This window comes from Fragaria vesca, linkage group LG6, assembly GCF_000184155.1.
Source record: "Fragaria vesca subsp. vesca linkage group LG6, FraVesHawaii_1.0, whole genome shotgun sequence".
Taxonomy (NCBI): Eukaryota; Viridiplantae; Streptophyta; class Magnoliopsida; order Rosales; family Rosaceae; genus Fragaria; species Fragaria vesca.
The window spans coordinates 15,112,495-15,137,339 of record NC_020496.1 but is presented as its reverse complement, the minus strand read 5'-3'; the positions used below and the strand labels follow the sequence as shown (position 1 = coordinate 15,137,339).

General features: G+C 38.8%; 1 protein-coding gene across 1 annotated transcript; it reads left to right on the top strand.

The window, feature by feature from the left end:
- Positions 1–17,681: 17,681 nt before the first annotated feature.
- LOC101308297 (transcription activator GLK1-like) lies at positions 17,682–23,019 on the top strand. Its single transcript, XM_004303066.1, has 6 exons — positions 17,682–18,391; positions 18,836–18,976; positions 19,208–19,618; positions 20,077–20,160; positions 20,306–20,428; positions 22,814–23,019. Exons 1-6 carry the CDS (start codon positions 17,801–17,803, stop codon positions 22,961–22,963), a joined length of 1,500 nt encoding a protein of 499 aa, XP_004303114.1. The 5' UTR covers positions 17,682–17,800; the 3' UTR covers positions 22,964–23,019.
- Positions 23,020–24,845: the final 1,826 nt, after the last annotated feature.

The following is a 24,845-nucleotide window of genomic DNA, read 5'->3' as shown; positions in this document are numbered from 1 at the left end:
GCTAAGAGTGGGCTGCAACGAGCTTTTCTGTTAAGACTGTTTGTACTACGCCTATTAAAGGCTGTTTGCACTTATTCAATAATACAGATCATTCAGTCATCTTTGTTTAAGGTGTTTTGTTCTCAGTCAATCAAACCAGCCTTTACAAAGTGGTATCAGAGCCCCACAAGGGGCCTGATTGTGAGAGGTTAGGAACCGTAGTATCCTAACGAGTGAGAAAGAGAGAAACACTTGGTGAGATCGAGTGAAACACTGAGAAAAGAGTGAGTGAGAGATGGCAACTGAAGGGAGCAATTTCGCCCAACCTAGCATTCCAAAATTCGACGGAGACTACGATCATTGGTCAATGTTGATGGAAAACCTTCTGAGATCGAAGGAATATTGGGGGTCTCATCGAAACCGGTTATTCTGAGCCTGCTGCTGAAGAGATCTTGACTAATGCACAAAGAAAGACTCTGGAGGAACTGAAACTGAAAGATTTGAAGGTGAAAAACTATCTCTTCCAGTCCATCGACAGGTCAATCTTGAAGACCATTCTTCAGAAAGACACCTCCAAGCAGCTGTGGGACTCTATGAAAAGAAAATATCAAGGGAATGTGAGAGTTAAACGAGCTCAACTTCAGGCATTGCGTAGAGACTTTGAGGTGTTAAAGATGAAGGTTGGTGAATCGGTCACAGACTATATCTCAAGAGTCATGATGGTGGCTAATGACATGCGAAACTATGGAGAAGATATGCAGGATGTGAAGATCGTGGAGAAGATTCTGCGCACACTCACAGACAAATTCAATTATATTGTCTGTTCAATAGAAGAGTCAAAGGATATTGATAGCCTCTCTGTGGATGAGCTGCAAAGCTCTTTGATTGTGCATGAGCAGAAGTTTCGAAGGACTATTGGTGAAGAACAGGCCTTGAAAGTTGCATTTGAAGAAGGAAGAGGTAGAGGTGAAGGAGGAAGAGGCAGAGGAGGCGCGTATCGAGGTCGTGGAAGAGGTCGTGGAAGACAAAGCTTCAACAAAGCCATAGTTGAATGCTCTAAGTGCTACAAGCTGGGCCATTATCAGTATGAATGTCCATCATGGGGCAAAGAGGTAAACTATGCTGAATTTGATGAAAAAGAAGAATTGCTATTAATGGCTTATGTTGAGATGCACGATGCTAAGAGAGAAGATGCCTGGTTCCTAGACTCGGGGTGTTCCAATCACATGACTGGAGACAGGACTGTGTTAAGTGAGATGGATGAAGCTTTTAGGACATCGGTGAAGCTAGGTAACAACTTTCGGATGAATGTCCTCGGGAAAGGAAGTGTGAAGCTGAAAGTTAGTGGAGTCAATCATATTGTGCAAGATGTGTTCTATGTTCCTGAACTCAAGAACAATCTCTTGAGCATAGGGCAATTACAGGAAAAGGGCTTGGCTATCCTAATTCATGATGGAATGTGCCGGATTTATCATCCACTCAAAGGTCTCATCATACAGACCAATATGACCACAAATAGGATGTTTGTGTTGTTTGCTCAATCCCAAGAGGAAAAGGAAGCATGTTTTCAGGCCACCACACATGATCTTTCACATCTGTGGCATCGTAGATATGCACACCTCAGTCACAAAGGTTTAAGAACACTCCAATTCAAGAAGATGGTTCGAGGGTTGCCGCAACTACCTGCCTCCATAGCTGTGTGTGTTGATTGTACAAAAGGCAAACAACATCGTGATCCAATTCCTAAGAAAAGTCAATGGCGGGCAACTCAAAAATTGCAACTAGTTCATGCAGACCTTTGCGGCCCAATTACTCCAGCTTCCAATAGCCAAAAGAGGTACATCTTATGCTTTATAGATGATTATTCTAGAAAAGCATGGATATATTTCTTGTTAGAGAAATCAGAAACATTTTATTATTTAAGTGTTTCAAGATGCTTGTTGAGAAAGAGAGTAGTTTGCCTATTAAGTGTTTACGTACAGATAGGGGAGGGGAGTTCAATTCTGGTGAATTTAATGAGTATTGTAAGCTGAATGGGATAAGGAGGCAATTGACTATGTCCTATACTCCACAACAAAATGGAGTAGCCGAAAGAATAGAACTGTTATGAATCTGGTGAGGTCCATGTTGTCTGATGGAAAGGTTCCTAAAACCTTTTGGCCTGAGGCTGTGAGGTGGGCAGTGTATGTGTTGAAACGATCTCCAACATTGGTTGTTAAGGAGATGACACCAGAGGAGGCTTGGAGTGGTGAGAAACCATCTGTAGAACATCTCAGAGTGTTTGGTTGTGTGGGGCATGTTCACATTGTAGATGCTAGGAGGACAAAACTTGAGAACAAGAGTGTTAGCTGTGTACTTCTTGGTGTGAGTGATGAATCCAAGGGCTACAGACTGTATGATCCTATTAGGAAGAAGATTATCGTGAGCCGAGATGTCATATTTGAAGAACAAAGTCAGTGGAACTGGGATTCAAGCTACAGAGAAGAGATAATGATGGATTTAGAGTGGGGAGACAATGAGAATGATGTTGTTATAGAAGAAGAAAATGAAGCTGAAAGGATTGATGAAGCTGAGGTAGCTGATGGTGTAGCTGATGAAGGAACATCAAATGGAGCTGAAGAAGAAGACATTAGAGCAAGTGAGGGCAGAGAAAGACAGCCACCACCATATTTGCAAGATAATGTTTCAGGTGAAGGCCTTTCTGAAAGTGAAGATGTGGTGAATATGGTCCTAGTTGATTCCACAGATCCTATAAACTTTGAAGACGCTGTGAGAAGTGCAAAATGGAGGCAAGCAATGGATGCCGAGATTAAAGCTATTGAAAAGAATCAGACTTGGGAATTAACTGAGCAACCGGCTGGTGCAAAGAAAATTGGTGTTAAATGGATCTACAAAACAAAATTGAATGAGTTTGGAGAAGTAGACAAGCACAAGGCACGACTAGTGGCCAAGGGATACTCTCAAGAACATGGGATAGACTATATTGAGGTCTTTGCACCTGTAGCTAGGATGGACACAATGAGGATGGTGATAGCTGTTGCTGCACAACGAGGATGGAACATATTTCAACTCGACGTCAAGTCTGCCTTCTTGCACGGAACTTTGGATGAGAAAGTGTATGTGGAGCAACCAAGAGGATATGAGAAGAAAGGAAGAGAGCATATGGTCTACAAACTTCACAAAGCCTTGTACGGTCTAAAACAAGCTCCACGAGCTTGGTTTAGTCGTATTGAGACTTACTTTCTAACTGAAGGTTTCCAGAAAAGCCAGAATGAGCAGACACTTTTTGTGAAGAAGAATGAGAAAGGTAAAATCCTTATTATCAGTGTGTATGTGGATGATCTTATTTATACTAGTGATGATGAATCTATGATGAGGGCTTTCAAGGAGTCGATGCAAAGGGAGTTTGACATGACAGACTTGCGAAGAATGAGGTTCTTTCTAGGAATTGAAGTAGTGCAAAGCTCAGCTGGAATATATATATGTCAGAGGAAATATGCAATGGATATCCTGAGGAGGTTTGGTATGGAAGGCAGTAACTCAGTTTGCAATCCAATGGTACCGGGTTACAAGTTGTGCAGAGATGAGAAAGGAGTCAAAGTAGATGAAACTCAATTCAAGCAAGTGGTAGACAGCCTGATGTGTATCACAGCCACTCGTCCAGACTTGATGTTTGTGGTAAGCCTAATTTCTCTTTTTATGTCAAAACCAACTGAGATGCATGTTCAAGCAACTAAGAGGGTCTTTAGGTATTTGAAAGGGACTGTTAATTATGGTATTTTGTATAAGAGAGGAGGAGCTGAGAAGTTAGTGGCATTCACTGAGAGTGACTATGCCGGAGATTTGGAGGGAAGAAAGAGCACTTCTGGATATGTGTTTTTGATGAATGATGCTGCTGTTGCACGGTCTTCAAAAAAACAACCTATTGTCACTCTCTCGACAACTGAAGCTGAATTTATTGCAGCGGCTGGTTGTGCCTGTCAAGCAATTTGGATGAGGAGAATTCTGTCTGAAATTGGGTACACACAAGAAGGGAGTACAACTATAATGTGTGATAGTTCTTCTGCCATAAAGTTGTCTAAAAATCCAGTAATGCACGGCCGGAGCAAACATATTGATGTGAGGTTTCACTTCCTGAGAGATCTCACCAAAGAAGGTGTTGTTGAATTGGTGCATTGCGGAACTCATGACCAGATTGCAGATGTGTTGACGAAGCCATTAAAATTGGAGGTTTTTCGTGGACTTCGTGAGCAGCTTGGTGTCTGTGAAGTACCTGTTTTAAACTAATAGCAGAGACTGCATTTAGTTTAAGGGAGGGATTGTTGAGGTTGTTTCGGTTAGTCTGTTATGTTTTTGAATAAAGCCCTTGTTTCTAGGGTTGTAGATAGGTATTTGACTCGTTCCTATTTGTGTTTACCACTAGCATTTGAATGTGCTAAGAGTGGGCTGCAATTTCGTTTTTCTGTTAGGACTGTTTGTACTACGCCTATTAAAGGCTGTTTGCACTTATTCAATAATACAGATCATTCAGTCATCTTTGTTTAAGGTGTTTTGTTCTCAGTCAATCAAACCAGCCTTTACAAGATCGACCTCACCGATCATCTCCATCGCCTGCTAGATTGACCCAATTGGGCTTCAAGAGTGGAAGCCTACAGTTGCAGCAACACCATCCACCACCAAAAACAACGACGTTGTATGTTTCTTCCAATGGTAATAGCCATTTCACCTTAACACTGGTTAACACAGACAAAACGAAGGTTGCGTTAGATCTAAGGGAAGCTACCCCACACGCACCCAACGAGTCTGGGAGGGGCCTTAGATACCTATCTTAAGCAACTAAGCAATTCGCACCCAAACCACGACGAGATCGAGCTGCGCTGCTAATTCCAGGTACCTAACGCCTCTCTACCTTATTCAGTTTCGTGAATCGATCTCGCGGTTAATTTTGTTTCCCTAATTAGTCGCTGCTGAATTAGGTTCTAGATGATTCTAATATGTTCCAAATTGTAAATTAGAGCTGCGGTACTTCTCGTTTTGTAATTTAAGCACCAAGCTTAGCTAGAATTATGATTTTCTGTTTGTTTTTGTGCATTTTTTTTGAATGGAGAAATTGAGTGTTTATTTATTTATGCAATGTAATGGTGTTTGTGTTTGAAGGGGGAGAAAAAGCAGAGTTTGATGGTGATTGAGAGGTAGCGGTGATGATTTTCGGGGAGTCACAGTGGGGAGTAAGAACAAAGTGGATTGGAAACGGATGTACAAGAATAAGAGTCACACCGATATGCTCGCTGCTGGCCGTAAAAAGGTACATTACACATTGTCTCAATTGCACAACTAGCTTTTGTAATTTCAGCCTCGTAACTATTTTGCTTATTAGGTTAGTTTAGATGGATGCATTGTAAGAATTAGTTTCGTTAACTGTTTGTTGAAAACAAGTAGTTGATATTGTTGCATTTTGTTATTAGCTTCAACAATATCGTCAGAGGAAGGATAAAGGCAGTGGAAGCCAGGGGAAGTCCACTAAAAAGCCTGGGAAGTCAGAGCAGAGTGAGGCTGTTGCTGATGGAGTCTCCACTGGAACTAAACCTACTGCATCGTCTCAGGTCTGTGACGTAGGAACCGAGTTTGTTGTAGGTTCTAATTCGGGAATCGTCAACATGTCGGGGTCAAATGCTGTAGAGAATTCTGCAGGATCTGACACTAGTGTAGCTGTTGTTGGTCCCTCAGCAATGCCCATTACACTGGAGAAAAGTGTGGTTGAAACTGAAGAGGAGAAAAATACGGAATCATTGTCAAAGGAAGTGGGGGTTAGCAACCCTGGGACTGCTGACTCTTCTGCTTAGAATGAAGATGAGAGTACTGGGACTGCTTATGCTGAGGTGGCGAGTGACATTTCTTTTGAAAATTCACGTACAATGGATTCTATTGAAGCCGAAAATCTAAATATGTCTATACAAGTTGAGCGTGATTAGTGTTGTATACCTCATTATGCATAAAGATTAGACGACTAGGTAGTAGCAGGAAGATTTGACGACCAGTGTAATAGCAGGAAGATTTGATGACCAGACAGTGTAGTAGCAGGAAGATTGGACGACGAGGTAGTAGCAGGAAGATTTGACGACCAGTGTAGTAGCAGGAAGATTAGACGACCAGACAGTGTAGTAACCGGAAGATTGGATGAACACACAATGTAGTAGCATGAAGATTAGACGACCATGTATTAGCAAAACATGCTACTACATTAGCTGAGCCACTGAAAACCTGCTACTGCACTTACTGAAGCTGCTGCTGCTGCTGCTACACTAGCTGAACCACTAAAACTCTGCTACTACATCTGTTGGAATTATAGTTTTCCAGCAAAACATGATGCTGCTGCTATATTAGCTAAGCCATTGAAAACCTGTTACTGCACTTACTGAAGCTGCTACTACACTAGCTGAACCACTAAAATTCTGCTACTACATTTGTTACTGCACTTACTGAAGCTGCTGATACACTAGCTGAACTACTAAAATCCTGCTACTATACATATGTTGGAAGTGCAGCTTTCCAGCAAAACATGCTACTACATTAACTGAGCCACTAAAAACCTGCTACTACTTCTACTGAGATGTTAACCTCTGCTACTACTTTCTACTTGAATGTTAACCTCTGCTACTACTTCTATTGGAATGTTAACCTCTGCTACTACTTCTACTAGAACTAACTACTACTACACTAAGTTATTGAAAACCTGCTACTGTACCATTTACTGAAAAATCTCAAAATGAGAGACTTTTCTCTTCTAAAAACATATTTAATTAGTATAGGGTTAGTTTAGTAAATTAAAACATGACACATGGCATGTAGAAAAAAGATTGTCCTTAATTGTTAAAAACTGTCCTTATTTGTTTAACAACAACACAAATGGATTTATTTGTGTTTCAAATCTTTTTGGAGGATATATATGTGATTTGCTATAAATCATAAACAAAACTAAGCATTTAACACATCAACAAAGCATCGACAAGGCTGTTATCAATCATCAACACATTAAATCATGCATAAATATTTCTGAAAATTATCAATTCAATGTCATAAACCAGCCTATACGAAAACCAAAAACAAAAGATGCCTTGAGACGTCAAAGGAGTGATAAACTAGCTCGGATGGACTTTGGCAGTGACGTCAAAGGCTACGTCGATTGCTCCATGGGACCTTGGAATTAGCACGGACAGTGATAGAAGAAGGAGAACGTGTTTTCTGGTTTGTTGGCAGAAGAAGTGATGATCTTTGACGTTGAAAATCTCTCCCTTTTATAGAGGATAGGCCGCTCCCTTCAACCATTCTCATCCTTTCGATTTAACTTGATCTTGTGGCTGCAAAGGATTGTTGGAACTTGTATGGTATTTATCCCATATTGAAGAAGAATTAAATGTGTGAGTCTTTATATGGAAACACCCATGTGACTCATTAAATGGATGATAGGCCTAGTATGGGCTTGGTGGGCTTTCAATTGGGTTTTCAATAGAAATAAATAAATATATATATATATTAATATATATATTTAATAAAAGTCAAAGATTGGGCCTTGGGCTCTGTTGATTAAATCCGAATTTAATTTTTTGAAAATTAATATTATTTAATTTAATTATTAAATTTGGATAAATATCAAAAGACATAACTGTCTAAACAGTTACAACTGTCTGAGCAGTTGTGTATGTCTGAACAGTTATACCTGTTCAAATTGACTTTTATATAAAGACGATTTTTGTCGTTGTTTTGATCATCGAAGCATAAAGTAAATTCGCCAGGGTCAAGTTCTTGTGCAAGAACTTGAACCAGATAGTTGTATCCTCTAGATAGACGTCAGAAACTGCAACACAAGTGGGGACGAATTTCTGTCTTAGGTCACTGCAAGGCAGGCCTCTATCTGATCAATCAAGTTAGTGTTGTTCGTTTTATTTCGTTGTTATTTTCAATTTCATTTTGATTTCATTGATATATATATATACTATTTTCAACGGATATTGGATTGGTGCTAACAAAGGAATCCAAAATTTGAATGGATATGCATTGAGAAGACTCACGGCAGAGGAAGGAAGTGAGGACGCCAACTTTTGGTCTGAGTACGTTGTAGAGTTCAGCTCCGGCCGGAGAATCATCTGGGGCGCACAGCCAAGAGAAAAATATGATCTCTTTGGCATCTTTATCTCCTTGTGTTTATCTGAAAATCGGCCTTCTTCATGCTTCTTCTCCTTATTCACACGCATTTTGAAATCCTACAGCAAAGAAATTATGTTATTATGTCATCATAGGACCAATAGAAATTAAGAAAATGAAAAACAGAAAATTAAAGAAGATAAATCCCCTATTTTCTGAATTTTATCCGAATGCAGACTCCTAGAATGGAGGAATCCATATTGCACGCAAAGAGGAGTTGTCCTCTTGATAAAGTCGGCAGAAACCTAGGAGGTTTGCCGACCCCTTCCTCTTCTCCTTCACGGACTCAATGAGTTCTTTTCCTTCTGAAATTCATCCTCTCCTATCCTCTTTTGACACCACAATGTCTCCTTGTCCAATCTGGATTTGGTTTCTTGTTTGCACATGGTTTCCCTGTCTTAAAAAAAAAAAAAAAGTTTCTTAAAACATTTATGGAATGTCAAAATGGGAAAGATTTATTTATGGTAAGTTTTCTGATTCAAAACGGGAAAGTTTCCTATGCAACTTATCCATCTGCAACTTATCCATCTGCGACTTAATGAGAGTCCTAGTCGAGCTAGGATTCCTAGTCGAACCGGAAATTCGACTTCGATTAGGATTCTTCTCTTTTTCTGCTTTAACCTTCTTTTGCCTCTTTTCGCCTTTTAAGACTCTACAATTACAAAACATGTTAGAAATGATATTATTAAGAGAATATCATAGCCAAATATGGTAAGAAATACATTTAAAACAATGCATATTATGCATCTATCATGTTTATATTGTAATTTTCTCCTCTATAATAGAGAATTAATATAAGAGCTATTGGAGATGCTCTAAGAGTAATCTTTAAGGATTTTAGACACTGTAAAATCCTTAATTTAAGGCTCAATAATAAGGTATACATACGGAATCAAGAGCTTGTGAGTATTCTCACACATTTTTGACGCACGAGCTATTTATTGTCAATTTTATAAGATCAGGATCTTCTCTCTCCCCTCCTTCCTCCGCTTCTGTTTCGATCACTCGCCTAGCTAACACTGCTACACCCCAAATTTCCCTCCATAATTCTATAACGATGTTGATTTTATATTGGTAGAAAGATTGGATAGAGGGAATTGGCTTTATAAAAGATCGACTAGGGTAAGGAAGAGCGACATCCATGAAATTAAGAAAATTACTTCATTTTTTTTTTTCCTTTTTTTAACCGAAAAGTAACTGCACTCCATAAGAACGTGTTACAAATGGAAAAAGATGCAAGCAAGACCTCCCGTACGTAAAGAGGGAAATACCAAACTGCACGTCCTAGCTAGACTTCGGACTGGATCTATACTGACACAGCTATAGAGCAAGGAGGTCCATATTGATCCAGACAAACACATGAACCACCCCCAAATACTAACAGTCATCAAACGTCGGTTTGTGACAAAAAGGTCAACATGCTTTAAAACCCAGCAAGGGCAGTAAAACGATTGAACTTCCTTCGTCCCCGAAACCCAGCTTCTCAGTTCTCAGCCATCAAACATAGGAGTTACTTATCCTTTTACTTTTTACAGTCCCTCCTCAACTTGACTCTTCGTTTGTTCAAATAACCAAGTACTGGAATTCCAGATCTACTTCTTCTCCCTCTCCTCCAATCAACGCTCTTCAATATCACCTTACCAACATCTCCTCCTCCTCAACGCCGTCGCCTTTCCTCAGCCATCACATGCTCGAGGTCTGGACTCGCTCAAAGCCCAACACCTCCCGGATCCGACCCGACCCGTTTTCGGGGAAGTTCGGGGATCCGATCGTAGTCTTCATCACTTTCAAGGTTCCGATGACATGATACATGGCGAGGCAACATCCCTCTTCGACCTTGCTTCTAGTGCTTCTTCGTCCTTCACTGGAATTTTTTCTTTTGTGAAATAAACCTGGATTGAATATTCATCTTGGTTTAATTCATTTTAATCAATAGGTAGTCCTTTGCGCCTATGGACTTCCATCATTCGCATATTTAAGCAGGGCAAATTTGATCGGTTGAATATTAGTATTTATGAGTTTTACTGTATTGATCATTATTCATTTTTTTAATACTTTTAACGGCGTCAATATCAATGTTAATGTTATATAAAAACTAGATCTAATGAACAACTGAGATTAAATTTTAATTCTTAGTTCACTTGAACCTTAGTGCATACAAGAACTTTCGATGAAAAGAAAAGAAAGAGTAACAGCTTTTTTTAGCAAGACGATGGGCGACCGAGTTGCCATCTCGTACAAAGGAGCTTGTACAAAGGAAGAAAAGCGAAGTAGGAGTCGCATCTCTTCTAATAATAAGCTCTTCTTCTTCTAGTAGTACAACTGTGCGCATGTGGAAAAATACACACAGAAATTAAACTGCTCCATGATGAAACTCTAATTACAAGGAGGACGAGACCTGGAGGAGATCTCACACTCTCCATAACCATATATTGAAGCAGCAGCTGAGCAGCAGAGTCCACCTAATACCAGGAACTGATCGACCAGTATATATTAATTTGCATTTTAATCATGTATATACAAACAGTTAGATATGCCGGAAAGTGCATGCATGCTGCTAAGCAGAATCCGAAAGAGATCAATGCAGAACTGATAACCCCGTGTTATTTATTAGTTAGACGACAGTAATAACTTTGTGCAAAAGTAACTCATTCAACTAGCTGTTTTACTTACTTTTATCATCATTGAAAATTTGAAATGATGCAAACTGACCTTTGGAATTTGATCTGGCTACCGACCTAAATGGTTGGTTGGTTGGTTGGTTGATGGTGACCAGTAGTACAAAACAGCTCGAAGCCCATATCTATAATATTACCAAAAAACCACGTACCTCGCCACATATATACAATATACATGTATTAATTACTTTGCTGCAAGACAAAAGCTTCTTCTCCACATGTACATATATGTTACAGTTGCATTTGGTCCAGTCCCTTAAAATAGCATTTGTCTTTGCTCCATTCTTTGTTCCTGTTGTTATAGCATGTTTAAGTTTACCACGCATGCCATTTTCAGCTTCGTATCTGAACTGCTTTTTACCATGAAGCCCCTCTGTACGTGGCTTCTCTTGGTCTGCAAAGAAATCTGGATGTGAAAACACAGAGATAAACGGCGGAGCCTTTGGCTGATACGTACAGCAATTGATGTTGTACGTGGTAGAAGTCTGAAGCACACATGCATGATATGGGAATTCAACACTAGCTAGGAGGATATTTTAACATTATGAATGAGAGAGGCAATCAAATGTGACAAAGTTATACAACCTTTTCCTTTGGTTGATTGTTAAAGCATCTCCATCCATGAATGGAAGAATCGTCGCTGCTATATATAGCTAGCTTTGTAACTACAATTCAATGGCTATATGTCCGGACCGTCGTCCTGTAAATTGTACAGTGCCTATGCCTTCACATCAGTTTGTTTGCCCCACAAACATGTATACCTAATAATTTAATTATGCATGATATATACCCTGTTCTTTGGGTGTTATATTACCTGATACCGTGTCAAAATTTCTGAGGCTCCATCTGCAGATACAAAATAATCATTCTGTTCTGATACTGTATACCTCCATTACTCCATTATATTAGCATTCATCTACAAATATAGTGACATTTTAAGAATTTTATCACATATATCATTTAGGTGACACTTAATTTGGTGCATAAATTGATGGCATTGAAATACAAAACAACACCTTAATTTATCGTGTTTAATTAAGCACTAGGTAAGATCATGTAGTGCATCAATACGTCAAATACACTTGAGTTTGACATAGAGCTGCTAGGTAGATTAATTAGTCGTTTCACACAAACGTACATACAGTAGCTTCAAACTGGTCTAAAATAAACTAGTTAATTTGATTGAATGGTACTCGAATATCTACTGTCAAATATATAGTTGGCAGAGTGAAACGAACAATTTTTATGAAGAGAAATTTCTCAAAAGAGAGCAAATTAAAGATGTAAAGTGATGATAATATATGCATACTATGCCCATTTGGGGGTGAATTATTGAAGAATGGGGTCAGGAGGGTCAGGGTCAGGGCTAGGTTTGGATTGTTTTAGGGTTTGTGGGAATTGGGGACCTCTTGATGAGAACGACTAATTGAGAGAGAGGGTCAGATTCCTAATTGCTACGTATATAATCACCAGTAGTGTACACAGACAACAATTATTGCTACATTCAGGTCCCATTTTAACATGTAAGTCCTTGTCGACCAGGACCATCAAACAAAGATGTGTGTCCTTTTTAGTACTAATAACAAACATGTAATTTTCATGCATGTAACAACCATTTTTATTACTAGTGAACCTTAGATCCAGTAAACTTTTAAAATTTTAATTTGCTCTTGTTCGAACACACTTGACCGGACAGTACGTTGGAGAGGTGGAGGTGGAGAGGGTTCCTCCGTTAGAAGAGAAAGACCAAGCACATCGGCAGCATCTGGTAGAATCTATTCTGATTCAAACATTTTTTTTTTGGTAATTTAAAGTTTACCACACTCTTCATTTTATGATCCACACTTCATGTTTCCTTTTTCGGTAATTTAAAGTTTTTCTTTATTTACTTAAATGTGTCATCTAATGAAATGTTAACCAAAAAACGAAAATAAAAGTATGGATTATAATTTAAGAAGTGTAAATAAAATTTCACTTCTTTTTTCTTTTTTCTTTTAGGGTATGGTCGATACATTCGTATGCAATTCTTGATAATGTATGACCTCGTTTGATTAAAAGTAGAATATAAATCTAATACCGAAGATTTTTGAAGTTACAAACCTAATTGTGAGTGACAACTAGTTTGTTGGACTTTGTATCGTATAGGTGGTAACTGGTAAGTAAGAAGATATTTAAATAGGGGTTTGAGAAAACTCTGATTGCGGCCGGCTTCTCAAGTCTCCCCATTACATGGTGGTCGTTAGGCTGCAGCTTGTTCTCCTTGTAGTTGTCACCGGCAACCATGCATGTTTTGGTTGTAAATGTGGTGATCGACCAGGGTTGCCAGTACGTGCTGATCGATCCGACTGCAGCCAGCATGCTTGCTTGGGCAAGTTTCTGTCCGAGTCGGGATCGAATTGCATAGTGGATGAAGGAGCCCCAAGATCAGACTACGCTTGCTTGCTTGGTTCTTTGATTGGCGATTGGTATTCTTGTGCATTATGTGACACTTGCTGAGTTGCTGCCTGTAAACACGGCGACCAGTTCATGACAAAAAACATTGAAAGTGAACTCAAAGTGGCCGGCGGGTCTAATACATACGATGCAGTTGGAGACAAACCAGCAATCTTGCTGAAGAAAATGAATGTACGTACGTCTCTCTACCCAGACAATAAACTTATGCTAGCTCTTTCATTCAATATAAGCAGTATCCGATGGTTTAGAAAATTAATAGTACAAAGTTTTAATTTCTTTTTCTTTAAGTAAAGAGAAAGTTAAGCAGGACCGACCACATAGGGATCGGAAGTCTTTATATATGCAATGGTTGACCAGAAGAACTACAAGACTTGAGCTTCTATCTGTTTAGTTTAAGGTTTATAATTAACGTAATAATTAAAAAAACAGAGTTAAAAGAGTGTAAATACATTTTGAAAAGGTTATTAATCAAAATGTGCATTTTGAGAGTGATTGTTTTAGTTTGGTATGAGCTATTAACATGCAGCATATCCTAAGTTTTATTTCTTTCATGCATGGTTTCATGTAGATTGAAAGACTAATGATATGATTCATTGGAATGAAAGAAAGAGAAAACAACTCTAATATCTGCAGAGACGAAGATAATGATCATGACAATAATAACAGAAAGGAAGCAGCTATTAATTGGATAATCATCAGATTAATTATCCGGTTCAAATTTGAAGACCTTTCTGTGCATGCAAAAGGTTAAATGACAAGGAGACATTGGGAAAGGGACTGAACCAGCAATATTATAGAAATGATCGATAAGAAGAATAATACACGAGCCAGTTGATGGTGATGGATGTAAGAGCCTCTACCAAGAATGACACGTTTCTGTGAATTCTTCTGCACCATTCGTTTCCAGTCGAGTCGATTTGACCATGCATGGAGGAGGTCTTGCAAGTTCACCCCTGAGTCTTCGTTGGGAACGCCTAGGTTATAAACGAGACCTGAATCGTTACGTGGCAGTGATTTTGAACTGCAGTTTTCATCAACGATTTCTGTTTCTGGGTCGCCACGTGGCAGTAACTGTTTATTAAATTTTATATTAGATATTTTGAACGTGAATAATGATTTTATATATTAATAAAATTATGATTAAATAAACAAAATAACATATTGAAATTAAATATTTATTTCATGACTTAAAATGAACATGCCAAGCCTAGAAAAAAAAATACAATTATTTAAAAATAACACAAACATAACATAAAATAATAAAAAAAACTGTAACCTAGATATCCATGTTGCCTTGCACTTCCCATAAATGCTCGAAAAAATTATAGGAGGGTGATATGTATTTATAGGATTTGTATAAATTTTTTTATATTTTTTTTCCTAACCGTTGCCAGCTTTTTTACCGTTGGGAGCTTTTTTTACCCGTTGCTAACTTTTTACCGTTGGGATTGCAACAGTCAATTCACCTGAGCCGTCGATTTGCTTTTTTGAAATGAACTAATGGTCCAGATCAAAGGACCTTTGCATTTGAATTCCCCGGAACGAGCCCAACGCTGACACGTGGCCCATGAGTTCGTCCGCAGCGTCGCTAGGCGACAAAAAGCGCCCGCCTTCTCGCTCTGTCCGCGCCACGCGTCGCCTTCTCCGTCCTCTCTGCGCGCTTCACGTGGCTGACGTCGTGCTTCACATGGCTGACGTCGGCGTTTTGGGCTGAGCTAGAGACGAAGGCCCGGGTCTTCCAAAATGGAGACCTAGGTCATAGGTCTAACCCAGGTGAAGACCCAATGAAGGCCTGGGTTAAAGAAAATTTGTGGGTGGACTTGACTTTTTTTTTCTGGGTCTTCTTTTGAGGTGGCTTAAGGCCCGGGTGGTGTTTTTGGGGTTAGGGTGGACATGCTCTAAATGCTGCTTGATCATCTTCTAGACTAGTACGCATTTTGATTCAAATGGGAACTTGACATGCATCTCTTAACTCAAATCAGAACGTCCGTCGTACCCGTCTTGTTATCGTTACTTTTTTTGTTTTTTACTTTTTATCTGGTTATTTTTATTTTGGGGAATATTGATTATTGATTATAGTTTTTTTTTTTTGTTAATACAATGGGTAGAACGGCATCCAACATGCTATTACTACATAACACAAAGAAGGGGTACATTATGCCCAAATCTCATAGTGTAAAAATATCCTGAAATGATATTGTGAGTACATAACTTACGCATTATAACAAGCACAATTTAACAAAAAAGACTGCATCATTGGTTGTTACTCTATTTGTTTTACAATTTTGGCGACATATTAGACAGATAATGCTCTTGCAGAACTATAAATTACTATGTTTATCAGTTTTTAAACTATATATATATTGCCACTAAAAAATATTACCAGTGACACTTAGTTGCTCCTACCATTTGACCAAGCTAGTAATTTGTCTCCGCGTTAGAGCAGACATGGAAAGCAACATATGCAAACCGGTAAAAAGCCCACGTCTAAAAACCATATGGTCGTCTGGATTTTTAAAAGGCAGTAATAAAACACAACTAGAAAGAGAAAATAACTGAAAATAAACATACATCACTCCATTGTCAGTACCCAAGCCCAAAATTCCACTATACGTTGCTCAAATAAAATAAAATTGAGGCACAAAGTCATGCATTGGTTTCTCTATACAAGAGGGGTTGAGACCGTGGCCTTCTGGTTGTTTTGAAACTTGAAATACCAAAATTAGAGGTGAACCATTTGTCATGTACTGTTTTTAAAATTTTCTTGGATCAATAGGTCTTCAAATCGTTCATTTGAAAAAATTGAAACCTTTCTTATTAGATTATCATGATACTTCCCAAAAATCAAAATTCTTGATCAACGGAGGAACAATGTCACCGTTTTTGTTCAATAAGATTAAGATACCAAAGTGGGTGATTGACTCATTCCATACTAGAAATAATCGCAGTAATCTTCTGATAACATGGATTCCTATTTCTCAATGATATCCCACGATCATAACAATTGGCTAAATCTCATGAAACCATTTCATAGAAGTTCATTGATATCTTCTTTTTATAAAGCAAATCGACTTCGATTCTTAAATAATCCACATCACTTATGCACTTCGTAGGGCTATTTACTCAATCGCAGACATTTCTGGAACACTTCTAACACAAATAGTCAGTTTTGAAATAACTTACTGTCAACCCCTTTCAGTTATGAATCTGTCTGATTCAGAAAGGAAGAACTTGCATCAGTATCTCAATTTAGAGGGATTGCCGTTGGGAATGAAATTCTAGCTAGTTACTTTATCCAAAAAATCGACCCTTTCTAAAAAAAAAGTCCCCTCCGTTGTATTTTATTTATGCAAATAATAAAATAGGTGTGGGGATGAGTCTCCCGGTTTAACCGGGTTCCAAAACCCCGGAAAAAAAAAAAAAAAAAANAAAAAAAAAAACCGTTTAGTTATTTTAAATACTTTTGTTTCAGCCCGTCCATGAGTGTGCCAATCATTTTGCGTAGATGTCTAGTCGATCGGTATGCTTTGCAAGTGTTTGTATTGATAATATTTCATTGTAATTAATTGATTCATATATATTCTGAATGAATTTCTTATTTGAGAGAGGAAAAAAAAAAAAATCCGTTCGCGGGAAAGTACAAATAACATTAAATAGGAGCTAGCAAACCAGAATTGACCTTCGAATTTATCTCAGCTAGTACAAACTACAGAGCTGGAGAAACCTAAAAGTATGATGTCCAACAATATAATTATCTGCAATAAAAGTACAAAGGTCAATTGGGTTTTCTAGCACAAAGACTTTACATCATAATTTCTTCTTCTGTTTTCACTGTACATATGGATGTATACATGAGCTACATATATATAGCTGAGACGACTGTTTCAATCCAGTTCCATTTCCAATTCCAGCCCTACCATGACAGCAATCTTTTGGATACATCTTCAATCTCATCTCCTTTCAGCTCCAAAAAGCCTTTTTGGAAATGAATTAAATAAAGCTCACGAGGCAGTCTGAATAGATTTTCAAAAGCTTCAGAAAAAGGCCATCCACAAATCATTTATATTTGGAAAACAACTCCAAAATTATATACGTTGCAGCCCCGAAGAAAACAAAAACCTAAAAACAAATCTCAGAGATCTCAACTCAAATTGTGGTCGAGATCCAATCTCTCTCTCTCTCTCTCTCTCTCTCTCTTTACACACTCCCACTACAAACTACAAAGGAAAGCAACAAAACAAAACCAGCTCCAACCCATTAAGCACTTGTTTTCTCTCAGCCCTCATCTCTCTATCTCTCTTTCTCTGCTGTCCGACATCACCGGCCGGGAAAACTTATACTAGCTAGTCTCCGAGGAGTACTGCTTGCTCCTAATACTTCCCTTCATATTGTGCTTCAACTTTTGCATGCAATATTAATTACGTAACTGCACCACCCCGATCGAGTAGTACTTGTAAGGGTACGTATTTCGGATCGATCCTAGCTTGATGCTTATATTATCGCCTTTGAGGGAGCAACACAAGGATGAAAACCGAGGAGGAGATCAGATGGAGAGTTTCTCGATCGGCACCAACGTGGTTGACTTCTCGGAATTTTCCGGGGGGAACTTGCTTGACAGCATCGACTTTGATGACCTTTTCATTGGGATCGACTCCGAGATGGATGTGCTGCCCGATTTGGAGATGGACTCGGAGATGCTGGCTGAGTTTTCCGTCAGCGCTGGAGAGGAATCCGACTTGAATACATCGCCGGCATCACTTGAAAAATGGGACGATGAGGAAAACAAAGCCAGCATCAAGACAAGCACCGCGGAAGAAAGAGAAGACGATCATCATCAGAAGGTGGATTCTTCGGGTTCGGGTACTACAGACTTTAAGTACTCGAGCTCTGATAATAGTTCTCATGGAGGAGGTGGAGGAGGAGGAGAGGAAATTGTTAGTAAAAGAGATGAAAGCGCAGGAGGAGCAGTCCATAATAACACTTCGTCGTCCCCCAAAGAAACTACAGATAAAGGTCATCGGAAGTCATCATCATCCAGTGCACAATCCAAGAGTTCTCACGGGAAGCGGAAAGTTAAGGTAAATGAATGAATCAATTAATCTAGTACTAGGTTAATATATAGCTTAGCTAAATTTAAAGTAGTACCTGAGCTATAAAAGCAAAACTAGGTTATTTCTGACTGTTGAATAATGGTATGAAGCTCGTGCTACCTCTCCCTCCCTCATAAATTCTTGAGAGCAACACTTGTATACAATATATCTTAACTATACATCTGCTCTTGACAAACTTGGTGATGAAGTACTGCAATGGATTCACGGGAATCATATGCAGGAGAGGGAGCGGAAGAGACAGTGTTTGAAAAATTATCAAGTCGATCTGTGAAGGGAAATAAATGAGAAAAAGTTGAGAGCGAGAGACACTGAATTGGATCGATATTGTTTTCAATTTTTTGTTTATGGTATTGTTATTTGGTGGGATGTGTGTACTAAAGGGTCAGTGCTTTGTTCTTGAATTGTGTGTAGGTGGATTGGACACCAGAACTGCACAGGAGGTTCGTGCAAGCAGTAGAGCAGCTAGGGGTGGATAAGGCAGTGCCTTCTAGGATTTTAGAGCTTATGGGAATAGATTGTCTCACTCGCCACAATATTGCTAGCCACCTTCAAGTACATACCTAACTAATTACGCCCATTTGTATTGCATGTCTTATTGTTTGATTTTCTTCAAGACTGATAATCCAATTTGTAAAAGAGGAATTTAAATTATAACTAAAAAGGGTTTTCTTCAAAGAGAAACAAATCTACTTAGAAGTTGTACAGTAGTTTGTTTGTTTCACGGTTATGGAAGTGGTCTCATAGTACTTTTCTAACTATGGACTTGATCTGCTTTCTGCACAGAAATATAGATCCCATCGGAAACATTTGCTAGCCCGTGAAGCTGAGGCTGCAAGCTGGACCCAGAGGCGGCAGTTGTACGGTTCTGCTGCTGCTGCAGGCGGTGGAGGAGTAGGCGTCAAGAGACCTTCATCCGAGATAGGTCCTTGGCTTGCACCACCTACCATGGGTTTCCCTCCTCCCATGACACCCATGCACCAGCAGCCCCACCACGGCCATCACCACCACCATCACCACCACCACCAGTTCAGACCTTTACACGTATGGGGTCATCCGACAGTTGACCAATCCATGATGCACATGTGGCCCCCTAAGCACCTTGCTCCTTTCCCATCCCCCCAACAACAGCCTTCTTGGCCTCCAGCTCCTCCACCGCCACCGGACACTTCATATTGGCACCATCACCACCAGCGTGTAAGTATTAATTCCCTAATTCTAATGCTACCTTGAATGCATTATTTGTCCATTTTCTTTTCCTGACCGGTCATAAGCCTTAGTCACGGGTTGCTTATTTTCGTTTGGATAAACACAAAACCAAAATAAACTAAGACATGCAAAGTGCTACTACAATATTTCGAATCACCTAATGCGCTTCACATATGAATACATTAACCAATAACCATAGATCAGCTCAATAGGGTGATATGGCATGCAGAAGTACTTGGTTTGTATATTCGTATATGAAACTAGCTTTGTGTTAATGTACTAATACATCCGTATATCTTTATTCGCTGTATACACTTGCATTCAATCCGTCACGGGTTAATGACAAGCATATATATGAACGAACTGTAGTTTTCAATCTCACTTTTTTCTTCTTTTGTTTTGGTACAAAATGTACTAAAGTTTGATATTCTTGTTCTGGTGTACAGGCTCCTCCTAATAATGCAGTACTAACCCCAGGAACTCCGTGTTTTCCGAGGCAAATAGCTACATCTCATACTCCTCCTTCGACGGTAAACTATCATAGCCTTACTCTTTGGAAGCTTTCACGTATGGAATAAATATATGGTGTTTACAATTTTACATATTACTGGTATTCTTTGTACAAAGAATATTTTGGCTTATTGGGTGCAGTACTGTTTCAATTATTTGTTGCAGAGGTTTCCCGTTTCGCCTGTCCCAGGCATTCCACCGCATCATGGCAATATGTACAAACTAGACCCCGCCGGCCTCGGCGTTCCTGGACAATCTGGACCCCATCCTCTTGTTGATTTTCAACCCGTGAGCACTCTAACCTCTCTTCCTTCCCTAATCTCGATCATCAGCTTTCTTCCTTTTTTTTTTTTTTTTTTGGTTAAGCGTAGAGGGACTAACTCACCGTCCCTTCACGAAAATTTATTGATAAAAAAAATGAACAAGAAATTGGAGGACTAGACCAATATCAACCATAAAGTACAAATAACCTTTTTTGTAGAGAACAAGTAATCACATAAAAAACATCAATTAACAAATGACAAAGACATTAACAAATATGAAAATTCGGGAGACCAAGAGATCAACTAAATGGTTAGTCGACTAGGGCAACTAGATCTGTCATTGAAATATTTCGATCTTATACGTACTGACGTACACCGAAAACCGGGTGTGACAATTAGAACCCTTTTTTGTAGTTTATAGCATATGATAAGAAGGGGTCGATACGACCGGGGACTTAAAGGGCGCTCATGCGTTTAAAGGTCACAATTAAGTTAGTAATATAAACAAGTATTCACATATTTACAAAGATAAACTGGGGGGTTTTAAGAGTTTGATTCTAACGTTCCTACTAAAACAGAAAATAAAAGTATTATATACAAGTGATCCGTTCATTCAACATTTCAAACAGAGATAGATTCGAATTCTAACCACACATCAATGTCAAGTTTCATTCCCAATAATCTGAAGTCAAGCAAATTCTAATTTAAAGAAACAATCTAGAAACACAAGCTTGAAGAAGTCATTGTATCCCATTAATTCTACTTTAATTGTCTAAGCACAGAGAAGTCTAGAACTTAGAACATTTCATGCAAAGGCTGTGATCGATACCTAGTGTCGACTCTAAGTACCCGTCCACACTAAACAGGAATCATTATGATTTATTAGAATGAGATTGAACAACAAACACATATCCGAGAAGTCATAATATGCAATCGTTGTAGTTTACGTTTTCAACCATTATTACATAGTTTCCACCACTTTAGATCTATACTTACTTGAAGAAGCTTAGCACAAATCATGGCAATCAGCTAGCATGCATTCTAGCTTTAGTAATTTAAACAAAAACGCAAACTTTCAATCAACAAAAATTTGCAAGATCAGATCATAGGAAAATCATAAACGAAATACTAACATGCTTTATAAAATTGTGAATCCAAAGAACACAAAAGCAAACAAAATATGCTTCCAAAACTCAAACTTAACATCCGAAACATACTATTAAATTTGCTAGAGAAGTCTAAACAAAAGTAAATGTAGGTTTACACTTTGATCAATCTCCAAGAAAGCTTGATGACGCCAGAGGGATGCTCGGCTTCAATACTTCAAGTCACCAACTCTGCTACCTTCGTGGAGAAGTCCTTCAAGGTTTGGCAAGGGATGATGAACTTGGCAAAGGTGGAGAAGAGGAGGCTTGGCTGCTGCTAGGGTTTTCTCTAGTTTTCTATGTGAAATAAACCAACATCATTTATGAAGCCAAGCAGCCTTTATATAGTGTCCGTGAATTGCTCTTAGCCCTTGATTCAATCTTGATCCAATGGTCCTCCTTGATTGCACAAAATATGATATTTAACTCCATTGATATTTTTCTTATCTTCAAAGATATTTATCTTATCTCTAAAGATATTTCTAGACATGTGCAATAATGCTTTGAATGTAGCTTGAATCATGTCCAGATACATTGCTTAGCCTCCAAGAGTCTTCATAGCAAGGATTACTTGTTCAAGTTGAACTTCTCTTCAATGATGTGGGACTAGCTCCACAAGTTTGACTTTTCTCCTCCCTTTTAGAGTTGGAATCCAAATTTGCTTCTTCTTCCTTCCTTGGACTTGGGCTTCCTTTTGGGCTTTCTACATTTTTCTCTTAAATCCACGATTTAGCCGTTTTTTCTCAATTTAGACTCTTCTAGCCTCTATAATCACAAAACATGTCATAACTAACATTATTAAGGAAATAACATAACTAAATAGGGTAGGAAATACATTATAAACATAGCACTTTGTGCTCATATCACGTACTCATTATGTTTATGTTAAACGCACCAAGAGTCGTTGAAAGAAGAGTTCGCCAAAGACCAAACTGTATAATGAATTTGAACTTCAAACAGAAGACAAAGCTCCATGTATGTAGTTGTCCATTAATATGACCAAGAAGCTAGTCTGATCTACTAAGTACTCTATTTTTCAACCAATCTAAAGAATATTCAAATGAGAAGAAATTGTAATTAGTTGGTTCTAAACCAGAAATGTACGTGCGAATTCCCTTTACATGAAAAAAAAAACAAAAACAAAAACAAAAAAAACTAAACGTAATTTTATGTTACCTGGGAATTTGATAAGATGAAAATATCTGGTTTATATTATTGAGAGTTGGTTAGATTATAACTGGTTGTTTATGTGACATATATTACAGTCGAAAGAGAGCATAGATGCAGCCATTGGAGATGCCTTATCGAAACCATGGCTTCCTCTTCCTCTTGGCCTGAAACCTCCTTCCACTGATAGCGTTATGGGCGAACTACAACGACAGGGAATTCCCAAAGTACCGCCCTCCAGCGCTTGATCAACTTACCCAGCACCACGCACAACTTCCACACAACTAATTACAGAGAGAAGGAACCCCCAAATTTGACGACATGTCCTGCGATTCGATGTGGCTACGTACCTGCATCGATCTCGATCATCTGCCAGTTTTTCTGCTCCCTTTTTCTTTTACATTTTCTTTCTGTTGATCCCATCATATTTCCAGCTCTAGCTTGCCCATAAATATATAACCCGGACTACGTACTAATACTACTAGTACTACTTCATCGATCGGATCATGTCTAGTTGTAACTTGTATGAGAACAGAAACTGCGATGTAATAGCATATATATGTGATAATAAAGCGAACGATTTTGTAAATGGTACGTACGAGGTCATAGTGTGAGTAGATATAAATAAATAACCCAGGGTTAGTTTCGCTGCTACTTCTTAATAAGTTCTAACTTCTACGTTGTCGTAAGTACATTTTATACTGTCATTTTGTCTGGGTATGGATAACCAGTTAGCTAACCCTGGCCATGTCGATACACCCACAAGTAACTTGCCCCACTTGTAATAGAGACTTAGCAATACACGAAGAACGTTAGGACACTACTGTAATTTTACGTACCGTTGGCTTCTCTCCGGCAATTCCAGCTTCTACCGTGTATAACTGTTGGGAGGCTCAGCCTTACGCCCGGTTTCGTTTATTTTTTTAAAACATGATACAATCAGTTATAAAGGGAAAATTCTTCATATAAAACAGAGAAAATCATCTATCAAATTGGCTAGAAATTTGCATCTATAAGGCAAAATTTGAGAAGCATAAAGTTAAACTGAGAACGATTGGAGCAAATAAAACTAGAAGCATTGATGAATTGTTGCTCTCTCCAAGTCAATATGAAGAGCAATGCGTATTATTACATATACAACAAGCCAAGTTCTACCACAGCAAGAAAAATATTAGAGACAAAGATCAAGGGCATTGTGGCTTAAACTTGGTGATCTTAATTCAGCCTTCTTCCCATCACAAGACATTGAATAGGAGAAGTAGAAATAAGATCACTGGTTTTAAAAACAAATAAGGCAGGGTTGAGGTTTGTGGCTTCACAGTTGGGCAGGAAATATAATAGCCAGGAGATCGACATCATGTTACTTTTCCTTTAGGGAGGTAATTATTTGGTCACGTGGAAGATTAAAAAACCAAAAGTTGTGGCACAATCTTGTACGTGTTGAGGCTGAGTATAGAGGTATGGCTCATGGAATGTGTGAACTCTTGTGGTTAAGGAATCTATTACGTGATTTGGGTTTCAAACTCAAAAGTGTTATGTAGTCATATTGTGACAACCGAGCAGTCATTGATATATCACAGAATCCAGTTCAACATGATAGAACTAAACATGTGGAGGTTGATCATCACTTTATAAAAGAAAAACTAGATGCCAAGATTATTAGCTTTCCTTTTGTTCCGACTGAAGAGCAGCTTGCGGGTATACTATGTATTACCAAAGCAGTTTCCAAGAAGATATATATATATATATATATATTATGACTCACTAGCTAAGAATATAATATTTTAATTATATCATAGATTTATTGCAGTTATATATATATAAATATACGATCGTTATCAGGTGCGGACGTCCGCACGGCTCTTAAAGTGCGGACGTCCCTCCTTTCGCCACCGTACGGCACTGGCGAGGGCGCGCCTCTACCCCAGCGGACTCCAGCAGCTTCCCCGACCACTTTCCATCTCTGGCGAGTCCGCCGAATTCCAGTTTTCCAGCCAGATTGACTTTGTTTGAAGTTTTGGGTGATCTGGCCGGAAAACTGGAATTCGGTGGACTCGCCGGGGAGGGAAAGAGGTCGGGGAAGCTGCTTGAGTCCGCTGGGGTGGAGGTGCGCCCTCGCCGGCGCCGTAC

Excerpts from the sequence above, each read along its gene's own strand:
- LOC101308297 (XM_004303066.1), top strand. The coding sequence starts at position 17,801 with ATGCTTATATTATCGCCTTTGAGGGAGCAACACAAGGATGAAAACCGA. Across the intron at positions 18,977-19,207 it reads ATATTGCTAGCCACCTTCAA|AAATATAGATCCCATCGGAA; the intron begins GTACATACCTAA and ends CTTTCTGCACAG. Across the intron at positions 20,429-22,813 it reads CTCTTGTTGATTTTCAACCC|TCGAAAGAGAGCATAGATGC; the intron begins GTGAGCACTCTA and ends CATATATTACAG.